At 42.2% G+C, this 12,280-nt stretch overlaps 1 protein-coding gene across 1 annotated transcript; it reads right to left on the reverse strand.

Annotated features, from left to right (window-relative positions):
* Positions 1 to 9,278: 9,278 nt before the first annotated feature.
* LOC127775617 (CBL-interacting protein kinase 25) lies at positions 9,279 to 11,213 on the reverse strand. Its single transcript, XM_052301883.1, has one exon. The coding sequence runs from the start codon at positions 11,114 to 11,116 to the stop codon at positions 9,566 to 9,568; it is 1,551 nt and encodes a 516-aa protein (XP_052157843.1). The 5' UTR covers positions 11,117 to 11,213; the 3' UTR covers positions 9,279 to 9,565.
* Between the last annotated feature and the right edge of the window lie 1,067 nt (positions 11,214 to 12,280).

Below are 12,280 nucleotides of genomic sequence, written 5' to 3' on the forward strand. Positions count from 1 at the left end.
GGGTTCTTCCTGAAAGTAATGGCTTGGACTGTGGGAAAGAGATGGGGGAGATATCGACACTTGATCCCTTTGTGTGGCTAGAGACAAATGCTTGCCCTCTGTCCATGTGCCAAATCAATAGTATTTTATTTGAAGAGCTTAAATTAATTTTCTGGTCCTTGTATAGTGCAGCAATGTATATGTATAGGAGTATAATTATATGCTGTGGATGCATGAATAATATGCTGATCCATATGTCATATATTTTCACCTTTTGAAGACTTGAGCACTATAGAGGAGATCTAAACATGGAGAGAATTAGAAGATAGCATTAGTCTATAAGTTCATTTAATTGCGCTTTTTAGTTTTTGAGAGGATTCATAATTCAACATAGCAGCTGCACCGGGACTACTTCCTTTATTCTAGCTTTGATATGGTTGCAAATAAACGGCACTCTAAATTCCATGGTGATTAGTGACCCACTAATAAATTAGCAGGTTTAGTTTTACATTTTTCAGATTGATCCTATGATCAATTATATTATTTCTTTATAATTTAATTTATTAATTTGAAAGTTACAAATGCATCTCTTTCAAATTAATAAATTAAATTGTAAAACAGAGGGTATATGGAATTTGTATTGATCATGCATATCAGGGGGCATCGTCTGGAATTCTGGATGCTCTGTACGTAAGTTAAATTATCTTAGATTCCTTGATCCATAAATTACACTTGATTATTCACGAGGATGCATGGACAATACAAACGATCAACTTGGAATGAGTTGGGGCTCAGTAGGATTCTTTGGGAATTATTCCAACCTCGCATCTCTATATATTAAACAGTACCTTTTGGCTGGGTAAACTACTCATCTGCTCTCAACTAACACCTGCCACACTGTCTCTGCTTGTTGATCCATTAGAGAAGACTGCAACATGCTAATTTTATTACTGTGGAATGATTTTGAGATGGATGGCCACTTAACAACACACAGACACATGCATGTAGTACTACACTACTACTGCAAACATGCACGACTTTAAGCATACTAGCTGAAAGCATATATTTCTGTGAGGTCATTATTAGTTTGATTAGTTTTGGGTGTTGGTGTGCGTTATCTTCTTTACAAATCCCTTGACATTTTTATCCAGTACACAAATTTTCTAGCTAGCTAGTTTACTTGTGTGGTTGCTTCAGAAGGCATACTTGTACTATTTACAAGTATACTAATATTATTGAATGTTAATTGATATATTGAGCTGCTTTAAAAATGTAAAATATAGATTGTATGTTAATTAATTAGCTGAGGCTTGTTTTTTAAATATCATATTATAAAAAATAATAACTCATGTAGTTCCCAAAACAAATAAGTCTACATACAGCTTACATATGAAGTGAGATTTCAGTTGACTGCCAATGACAAAGCTAATGCATGAATATGCTAGGATAAATTTAGACCATCTCTAGAATATGCTGAATGAAAACAAAATCTTGTCCTGATGTTCTCTCATATACATGTCATTGATCTAACTATATCAAGTAGCCCGAGTGGTGAATTATTTGATTTAGCTAGCTATGTAAAAACTAAAATTAAAATAAAATTTCCTGACTATATCTTGCACCATCCAGCTGAGAATTGAATAAATGTAGCCATATTACATTCTTGGTAATAATAGCACATTGTATGATTGTAATATTCTTGTTGAAATCAATTATCTGTTCTGATTGAAATAAACAAATAGGTGGTAGGATAGAGGAGTGCACAGACATCCCCTCATGGTAGCATATAGAGGAACAATTGGATGCTGAATAATTAATTAGTTAACCAATAAGGGGGTTAGCCCACATTGGAATAAATAAATAAATAAGATGGACTCAGAGATCTAGCTCAGAGACCCTTGTCCCTACCTTAATTAATTAAAACTCTGTTCAGTGTGCTTGCATCCTCGATCAGTTGCTCAGCTCTAGTAGTTTCCTTGTGGACTTCGGTGTGCCTTCATGTGTCGTACTTTCTCTAGTTTCTTATTTTCTTCTCTGTTTTTAATCTGTGCATAACCACTGTTTTAGCTGAAGACCCGCCGCAAACGCAGGCGATATATTCCATTAGATGCAGATCTTCTGCACCGGAGATTGGTGTGCATATGCATAATGCATTGATTGGTGGCCTTGTACGCACCACAGAATTCAGAAATTAATTTGTTTGCCTTGTGTATTCCAACTTTCATGTGGGAGAACAAATGGTACTAGTTAACATATCTTTTCAGTTTGATTTTGTTGTTTGTTAACCATGTGTAGTTCATTAGAAATTTGTCTTCAGCTAGAAACATATCTTTGACATGAATCATCAGATTGTATTGCCTTTTAATTTAGTATGATTCTTAACCATCCATGGTAGATAAATAGGCACCATGTCAAGAATATAACATATATATATATATATATATATATATATATATATATATATATATATATATATATATATATATATATATATATATATATATATATATATATATATATTTCAACTGAAAATAATAGTTCCCTAAAAAAACTCTGCCAATAAAGGTCATCCTACTCAAGTTATCAAGTAGGAGCCATATAACCAGAAATATTGGAGGAATTTTCTTTTTATTTTTTTATCTTTTTTGCAAATCCTCTGTGAAACTCATCTTCTATTTCTGAAGATACCTCACTAATAGTTCATTTGTGTATACTTGGCCACAGCGATGGCAACCGCAGAAGAAGGATAATCACCTTGCTAAACATGCATGGATGAACTGTGTGAGGGAGCTGCTTTCACTGACAATTTTTGTCGTACAACTCCCATCCCCATGTAATCCAATTTCAGAATCAGATAAAACAACGGGGATGCTTGTACTCATGTGCAAATTTTGGTTGCATCCCTAGCTTGTTTACTTGTGTGCGTGTTTCTAACTTTGTATACTAATTAACACCATTCATCTAAAAAAATAGAATTCCCTGTTGAAATGAGTGTTCCGGTGGTATCTTTCTCCGTTTGAACATATCTGAAAAGAAGAAACCGGTCCAAAACTGCATCTGCTTTTCGACAAAAGTGCAGATTTCTCTTTGGTTAGTGATGACAAGATTAGCCAACTCGCTAGAGGTGCCTAATTTTATATTGTTTTTTAGGAGATTCTCCATGTAGTCATTGCCTCATGGGTGTTTCTTGGAGATCATCGGCCTTCCTATGCTAGGCCGGCATAACAGGGCGTCCACATTTTCTCTTCACATACCAAGAAAAAGTCCACTATACATCCCTTCATCTAAGGGTCTAGTTTCAATCGCGTTCCTCAACTACAAAACTGGACATAACATATTCCCCATGTTATAATATAACAGTGCAAATACAGCCCCAAGGTAGTATTGAGGGTGGTTTTCGTTAACGTAGCATCCACGTGGCCGCCCAGTCGCTAAATAAATTAATAATAGATATGGCCCCACATGTCAATGCCCACTTCTTCCTCTTCTCTTCTTTCCCTTGCACAGTACGGGTGTTGACGACAAGCTCACCCGTCGTCCGTGCGAGGGAGATGGAGGTGGTCGAGGGAGAGGGAGACAACCAGCCAGCCCCTCGAAGCTCGAGCTCAAGGACAAGGACACGGGCCTTCTCCTTTGTTGACCAGGTGATGGCCTCGAGGAACCGTGTGCACACCTCGACGCACGTGTCGAAGAGGAGCTGAAGCGTGACGGCACTAACGGGCGAGTGGATGGCACCAACGAGATCGGATGTCCCAAGGAGGCGGAAGACCTAGACGTGGGTGGGAAAGGGTGCAAGGAGAAGTACAGAGTGCCCTCTAACCAAGGAGTCGTCCTTGCGTGTCGTTGACAAGGATGTCGGTGGTGGCGGCGGCTACCGGCCAAGGACACTAGGTAACGAGATTGGGGGGTAGAGAATGGGTACGAAAAAGAGAGGGGGGGAATGGGATTCGGCTCCTCTAACTTCAGCGCGTAAAGTCAGAGGTGCACAGTAAAATGAGTCTTGCGCTACAGTGTCTCTACAGTTGATCACTGCAGTAACAGTGAAAAATAGTGGAAAACACTGTTCTGCTTTACTGTTCACAAATTACTGTAGCGATTGATTTCGACCGTCGGATTTACATCGGACGGCTGAGATGGGGTGAAGTCAGAGGTACTGTGCTTCTCTGACTTCACCCCCTGAAGTCAGAGGATCTCATTTCGGGGGATGGGACTAACAAGTGCGCCTTCAGTAAAGGTGGGGCCGGCCACATGCTAACTCAAGTATGGTCAACAACCACGAAAGCCGATACCACTGAGGGACTTTATTTACACTGCTTCTAAAAGTTAAGGGGTTCTATATCCCTTTTTTCGAGGAGTATGATTGTAACTCGACTCTTATTTTTGTGGGATCTAAAAGCGAACATTTTCCTATTACCAGTGTGCTGGACAAGGCTAGGTTGGACTTGGCTTTAAGTTAGCGGCCCAGCTATTTATCAGAGGAGTGCAACATTCCACAACGGCCGGGGTACACCATTAACAATTCAGATGATTGAACTCAACTGAACTATGATTTTCATTATTTTCAATGGAGATTCTTTACTCAACTGAACTAAGTCCTTGCCAGCTTGGTGACAGTTTCAAACTTTCAAATTAGCACCCTTAATGGATCCACAGTTATAATGTGTTCTATACTTTTGCTCCCCCAACTTTTGTTCTTTCATTTCTACACACAGTCGCGCATGCTTCTCAAATTGTTAAACGTCATGTTTTTTTAAAATTCTATAAAAAAGCTTTCTTTAGAAACCATATAAATCGATTGTCATGTTTTCAGCTAATATTTAATTAATTGATGCGGGGATGGCCAGATGGCGGATGGGTTCCCAAACCCGTAGGTTCGAACGCATACCGACCGGAGTCTTGGGCCGGAGATTAGCCAGCCCAACAGGCCGATCTTGAACTTTTGTTTAGCAATTTGAGGCTCCCGTATCCGTTTAGCAAACTGACCCAAAACCAAAAGCATCCCAGAAGCGGCTGGCTAAACACCAGAGGCAAGGCGGCCGGCGAGGCACGACGAGCAGCCGGCGCGCCACAGCGCGATCGGTCGAAGCCCTCACCGTCTCGCGGCGGCAAGCCGGCTAGGCCAGGTCCCGGTAAGCTTGGCTACTGGCTGGACAGTGGACGCACTTATTAAAGATTGACAGGTTGTTGCAATTTTTTTTTCTATCTCAAATAATTTGGTGGCAACATTCATCGTTAGAAAGGTACAATAGATCGTCTATATATATTCTACCTTCATTTTTATAAATGAATCATTTACCACATAAGTTGAATTAGAGAAATACTACCAGTGAGCAAACTACAAGCACAGATAATTGGAGATTCAATCTTCAGAGAACCATCTAATGTCAGGTTATCTTTGCTTTGTAACATACTACACCCTAAACTAGGATGAACAGAAATTAAAGGAGTTGGAGAGGGCAGGGAATTGTTGCTTCTGTTTAGTGTCATATATTATTTGTAGTATATTTTGAACATATGTTGTGTGATTTTCTGTGCATCATATTGATCTTGGATAAATATTTACCTGTTAGGTTACACGTCCTCGCTGAACCTATAATTTATTCCTGTATCTGCTACTTAATTAATTAATGAGATGTGATCAGTAAAAAAAATTCTTTGTAACTGCTGGTTTTCTGTTTGACAGATTTTTCCTGTACTAGTAATTAGAATGAAAAAAAGGGTAATACATGTTCATTTTAGTTTTTACATCTTTTTTCCCGATAGGCGGGAGAATTTATTATTCTAGCATGCTTGCATTTACAATAATCATTTCAGTTTATGTGTATATTACTTTATGACAACTATGCGCTCTTGAATAAATCCACTCCCTTTGCATGTGAACAGCATATATGGCATTGCCACATTGCTAGATTTGCATTTGGAATGTGCTTTAATTCGCTTTATTTGATTTCATAATAGAAGACTATCTGAAAAGGCAGAATTTGACCATTGTAAAGCAAAAAGTTTCTTCAGTTGTCTCTGCCACATTATTATTGAAATGGAGCATATATAGGACATCTATATCACTCATTATTGTTGGATATAAGTTCAAATTTATGAAGAAAAGTGACCAGTGGATGAAGGCAACTAATCAACTCTGCTCCTGTTGATTTGTGAAAATAGTTGCATGGGTGAGCTTTTCTCCATTATAACTATGCAGGCAATTATAGGCCAAGCGATTTAATTGTATTCTTGTTGAGAGGTACTCACTGAAAGGTACTCAGCCATTAATCTGCAGCTTATGTGTCAAAATCTTTCTTTTCAAATCGTATGCAATTCCAAACTGAATACTACTAAGCACAATAAGGTGTCCCACGAAATCAATATAAGCGGCCATTGTTTGCATGGCCCGACACTGTGACATGCCAGCTCTTGGTTGATGACAAGAACTTGATTAGGAGTCCTTTGTTTGTTGGGTTACCGTACATTCCCCTGTGATTTCAATTATTCAAATAATGTGGATTGCTATTTCAGAGATGAACATACAAGCTACCCAATTATCTGCTCTCACTAAAACGAGGGTATAATGCGAATCCATGATTGCCTCAATGAATTGCAAGTAGCACTATGGGCGTAACCAATTTGTATTCTTGGCAAGTTGATGTCCAAGATTCAATTCTGCACTGTCACCGAGCTGTAGCTGCAGATTATGAGGCTCTTATTAGTTTTGATTGATCGTTTGTTTGTTTGCTTGTGTTGTGTGGGCTGGGGGTTGAATAACTTATCTGATTTGTTCCTCCAAAATCTGTAAAAATAAATAAATAAATTCTCCTGCACACCATATTATGTGTTCAAATTTTATAGGACTATGATAATGTTGTGCCTACGTTACCACACTGTTCAGATTTCTGTTTGTATTATCACCGTTAATTCATGGATGCAGAGTGTGTAAGAGAGAGAATGATATTTGTATTACAAAGAGTAATCAGTTTCAAAGGCGGAAAATTTGAGAAAATAAGGATCATGTCAAACTGAAGTTTGGAAATTATAACTGATAAAACCTGAGGAACCATGCCAAACAGCTGAAATGTGTGTTTCAGAAACAGACGAATGATTGCGTATCTCCCAGTTCCTTAACCTGAATTATTGCGCAGACATGATATTCCTACATAGTGAGCCTGTCCTGGCAGCCTGCCTGCCATTTGTAGAACTAGATTCTTCTAATTTGTCCTAATCTTGTTCAACTTATTGTTAGGTTAACCATCATGGTTCAGGTAAAGAAGACAGACATACACTCGGGCGAAATTTAGCAAGAGGTGTGTATATTTACTTCTACAAACTGCAGTCACCTGCATTAACAGGTGTAACTGTCAAAGTGTCAATTCCTCGATCGCCAGAACCACACAAACTTCCAGAGACATGTTTCCACGGGTGTACATCGTTGTTTATCTGTGCAAAACAACGATGGAGAAAAAGAAGCATATGGAACGGTTATAATGGAACGGCTTGTTCTTTTCCACGCGACGAAGGTGATAAGAAGTGAGCAAAAGTCGATTTAGCAAGAAACATTTAAGAGTAGCAAATGATGATCAATCGATTTAGAACACACCATGATTGAAAAATAATGCAGGTAACGCGATGATATTTCAGGTGGAGACACCCGAAGACAAGTCGCCTTCTTGAGGCCATTATTATGAAGAAAATTGGTTGATGTGCTGCAAATATACGATGTGAGCTTTTCTTTTCTGCCTTTTTGAAACTTCAGCGGATGCTGATAGGTGCGTATTTAAATCAACTGTTTGGACATGTGGCTCGTCCAAAGCAATGAACCATTGGTTTGGTACACTTTGATGAATAATAATTTGTGGTTTTCATTGCCTTACCTGTGCTGGACTGCTGGTAGTTATAATCCAGTACTCTAATTTCAGCTAATTTCCAACAAGAGAATCAGCAGTTCAGCTGTAGTACCTAGGTTACTGCCAGTTTCAGTAGAGAAAGGAGCACACAAATAACAGCAGTAAAATTCAGAATGTACAATACTGATGTTTTTGGGTTGCAATCCACATCGGGCATGCCATATTCAGCAAGTTGCAATCAGCAGAAGTGTGGTTCAGATTGCATGGCTACTCATCCAGGTTGCCCAAACAATCTCACCAAAGAACAGTGGTGCTATCAAGCAAGATTTGCCCAACCTGTTGTACAGGCTAGATACCACACAACAAAAAGGAAAAGGAGAAAGCGAGCAAATGTCCAAAACCTGAAGTTTATGGCAGAGATTCTTCTACGATATAGGAATATAGGATAGTTTTCATTCCATCCAAAAATAGTTTCAGAACTACAGATATATATCATATGTTAGTCTCCGCTGCATCTTTCTCCTTTTTGATAACCTCTCCAATTGGCCAATTTATTTTTGAAAAAGAAGGATATATATATATAAGTTTTCCTTTGTCTCGATAAAACTTTTACGGTACAATATATTGCCAGTATATACTGGCAGTATATAGAAGGGCATGCTAGGAATTTGCTAGAAAATAAAATAACACTTTAGTAATTTTTGGTTCAGATTGAATCTAATTGGGAGTACCCGATGCTAAACCTTATCGTGCACTAGGGGAGAAGTATCCTGAGCGCCATTGTTGACAAAGCACGTGACGATAGCACGGTTTGATGATAGAATAACAAAGAAAAGACAAAATTACCCTTTCAAACTTTATACTACCATCTAATTAACTAAAATCAAATCAATCTACACCGTTAGGTTATATATACTTGCAGCCGTAAAAATCCTCTTCTCAGTTGCATATGTTTCCTCGTAACAGCAGTCTACCTACCTACCATCATGAGATCCTTTTGAGAATCATACAGGGAATTTCAAGCCTATCAGTTTAAGGACACTTTGATATTTGCATCAAGAGATTCTATATCTCAAAATGCATTCGATATAAGTCAAATTGGCATGATTACAATTTCTATGCCAACATCAACATGAAGCATTAAGCATTAAGCATGACCCCTGAATTAAAGCAGGGCCACAAAATATTTCAGACAAGAAAGAAGCCAAGAACAAATGACTCTATATGTTTCAACTTCTACTTGCAATTTAATCGAGATTCGTTATAGATGTTTCTCTCTCGGAGCAATTTTGTAGTACTTGAGGAGGTATATGAGGTACTATTTTTTCTGTTATAAATTTGATACCTCTTGATACATAGGAGTAGGTACTAGGAGGTACCAAATTTTATAGTAAATTTTTGGTACCTACTCTCAAGTACTGTAAAATTGCTCCTCTCTCGTGGCAAGAACATGGATATACAATAAAACGCCAAAGTTAACAGCTCCATAGGCTTGCCAATGAACAATCTTTCCCAAATTTAATGAGCACAACTACGAGAACAGGGTATTAGTAGCAGCATTTAGCAGCCTAATTAAACAGCAACAGTGCCACATGATACATTCATCAGGATCCACCACACAATCACTGTCAAAAATGCTAAACTAGACTAATAAACTAATCAATGATGAGTAATAAAATGAAAAACAATTAAAGATACTGGGCTCAATCCTTGTTGAAAGATCAATTCTTTCGAGCCAACTGATCCATCATTCATTCGGCTTCAGCCGCAGCAGCCGCGCCGCCATGGCCGCCGCCCTCCACCGGAGGCGGCAGGGCGTCGACGACGAGGCCGCGCAGGCCGGCCTTGAGCTCGTTGTCGCAGAACCTGCGGTACTCGGCGGTGTCGCCGGCCTTCTTGCACACCTGGACCATGACGAGCTCCCGCGTGAGCTCGAACACCTTGGCGGAGATGGCGAGCGCGCCCTTCTGCCCGTTCCGCGTCGCCTCGATGCTCACCTGGCAGTCCTTGGTCCGCGCCGTGAAGCTCACCATCCCGGCGATCTCCTGCAGCTTGGCGATGATGTCGGCCACCGGCGCGCCGGACACGAAGCGCATCCTCTCGCCGCGCTCCTCGAACAGCCCCGACAGGTCGAAGCTCGGCGACGACGCGATGATGTCGAACGCGTTCAGGCTCTTGGGCCGCGGCATGCGCGGCCGGGGCGGGAGCGGGAGCGGGAGCGTGAGCGGGAGGGACGCGCTGTCCTCCATGCGGTCGAGCTCGGACAGAGCCGGCGCCGACACCGAGGTGTGCATGCCGCGGGGCGTTCCGGCCACCGGGGTGGGAGATTCCGACGACGACGAGGACTCGATCGTGTCGGTGTCGGAGTCGTACAGCTCCGGCTCGCCGTCGAGGCCGTCGAGGCTGCGGAGGCGGTCGTTGCTGTCGATGTAGTAGGTGACCTCCTTGAATCCCCTCTTGAACCACTTCATCTCCATGATCTCTGGTATGGTGATGCGGCGGTCGGGGTCGGGCTGGAGGAGGCGGCGCACGAGACGGGCGAGGTCGGGGCTGAACGACGGCGGGCACTGGAACTGGTTCTGCCCGATCAGGCGGTAGAGCCTGGAGACGTGCTCGTCGGGGAAAGGCTTGCGGCCGGTGAGGAGCACGTAGAGGACGACGCCGCATGCCCAGACGTCGGCCTTGGCGCCGTCGTAGCCCCGGCGCTTGAACACCTCGGGCGCGAGGAACAGCGGCGTCCCGCAGACGGTCTGGAGGTGGGCCTCTCGCCGCTCCATGTCAGCGAGCGCGGAGAGGCCGAAGTCGGCGACCTTGAGGTTCCCCTGCTCGTCGACGAGGAGGTTGTCCAGCTTGATGTCGCGGTGGAACACGCCGCGGGAGTGGCAGTAGGCGACGGCGGAGACGAGCTGCTGGAAGAACCGGCGCGCCTCGTGCTCCCGGAGGCCGGCGGCGCCGCCGCTGGGGCCCCTGCGGAAGTAGCGGTAGAGCGCGCCGCCGCGGACGTACTCCATGACGACGCAGATGCGGCGCTTGTTGGCCATGACCTCGTGGATGCGGACGACGTTCGGGTGGCGCAACCGCTGCATGACGGCGATCTCCCGCTTGATCAGCTCCGTGGCGCCGAGCCTGACGAGCTTCTCCTTGTCCATCACCTTGATGGCGACCTCCTCGCCGGTGGCCCTATGCCGGCCGAGGTACACCTTGGCGAAGTTGCCCTCGCCGACGAGCGGCCCGAACTCGTACCGCTCCGTCGTCATCGCCGGCGGCTTCGTCCCCGTCCCCGTCCCCATGGATCGGAACATGCACGCACGCGCGCCGCGGCGGGCGGCGGCGGCGGCGGCGGCGGCGAGAGGACGCGGATTCTGCTGCTGTTAGGGGGGATCGAGGCAAAGGGCGGCTCGACGATTGGAAGGTGGTTAAATACACGGATCACAAGGGTTTAGCACGCGAGACGCTCGTGAGTTCGATGGAAATCGCCAGCCGTACGCCGCGCCGGTCAATCCTGGCCGTTCTTTTGTTCATGCGGCTAGGATTTTCTGGCCCGTGTATAATTGACAGGGCATATGGACTCATGGAGGCCCATCATAGCTCCCCCTTCACTTTCGTTGACTAGCGGGAGTTTTTTTTCTTACAATAATGTGAGAAAAGGTGATTAATTGAAAAGCTTAATTAGGCTCGACTCGTTGGCATTAATATATCATTGGGTATAGGGTTGTAAAAGACAGTCTAGCCTGTTTCGCATAAGCTAACTTCAGTTCATTTTTTGTTTTTGGTATAGAGAGTGTATCAATTTGCCATTGAGATCGTGTGCAGGTACAATTCGTTAAAGGACTGCAGCTAATCTCATCTATTGATTTTTCTGCCTCTAGTGTTCAAGATCTTCTACTACCGTAGTATCTTTGTCTACCGCAAAACCACAGTACTACCTCCATCCCAAAATGTTCGACGCTGTTGACTTTTTTAAAAATATTTTATCGTTCGTCTTATTCAAAAAATTTAAGTAATTGTTAATTCTTTTTTCTATCATTTGATTTATTGTTAAATATACTTTTATGTATACATATAGTTTACATATCATAAAAGTTTTTGAATAAAACGAACGGTCAAACATGTTTAAAAAAGTCAACGGTGCAAACATTTAAGGAAGGAGGGAGTATTTTTTTAACCAAAAATGTTTTCGAAATTAGATCAAACAGATCTGGTGTGTGACCGTTTAAGTTACAGTCACACTATTGACTGCATGAGACCGAATCCATCAATTCATATGCACTGCCGCTAAACTGACCATTTTTGTTTGGCTGTGGTTGTACATATATAAGCACCCGCTCCGAACTACTCTCTCCGTTTCATATTAGAAGTCATTTGATTTTTTTATTAGTAAAATTTATTTAATGTTGATTAAGTTTATAAAAGATATAGTAACAATTTAAATATAAACAAACATATTATTAAAATATATTTAATGT

Source organism: Oryza glaberrima, chromosome 6 (genome assembly GCF_000147395.1).
Source record: "Oryza glaberrima chromosome 6, OglaRS2, whole genome shotgun sequence".
In the NCBI taxonomy this organism is placed as follows: Eukaryota; Viridiplantae; Streptophyta; class Magnoliopsida; order Poales; family Poaceae; genus Oryza; species Oryza glaberrima.

Coding starts and splice junctions, on each gene's coding strand:
- LOC127775617 (XM_052301883.1), bottom strand. CDS start 11,116: ATGTTCCGATCCATGGGGACGGGGACGGGGACGAAGCCGCCGGCGATG.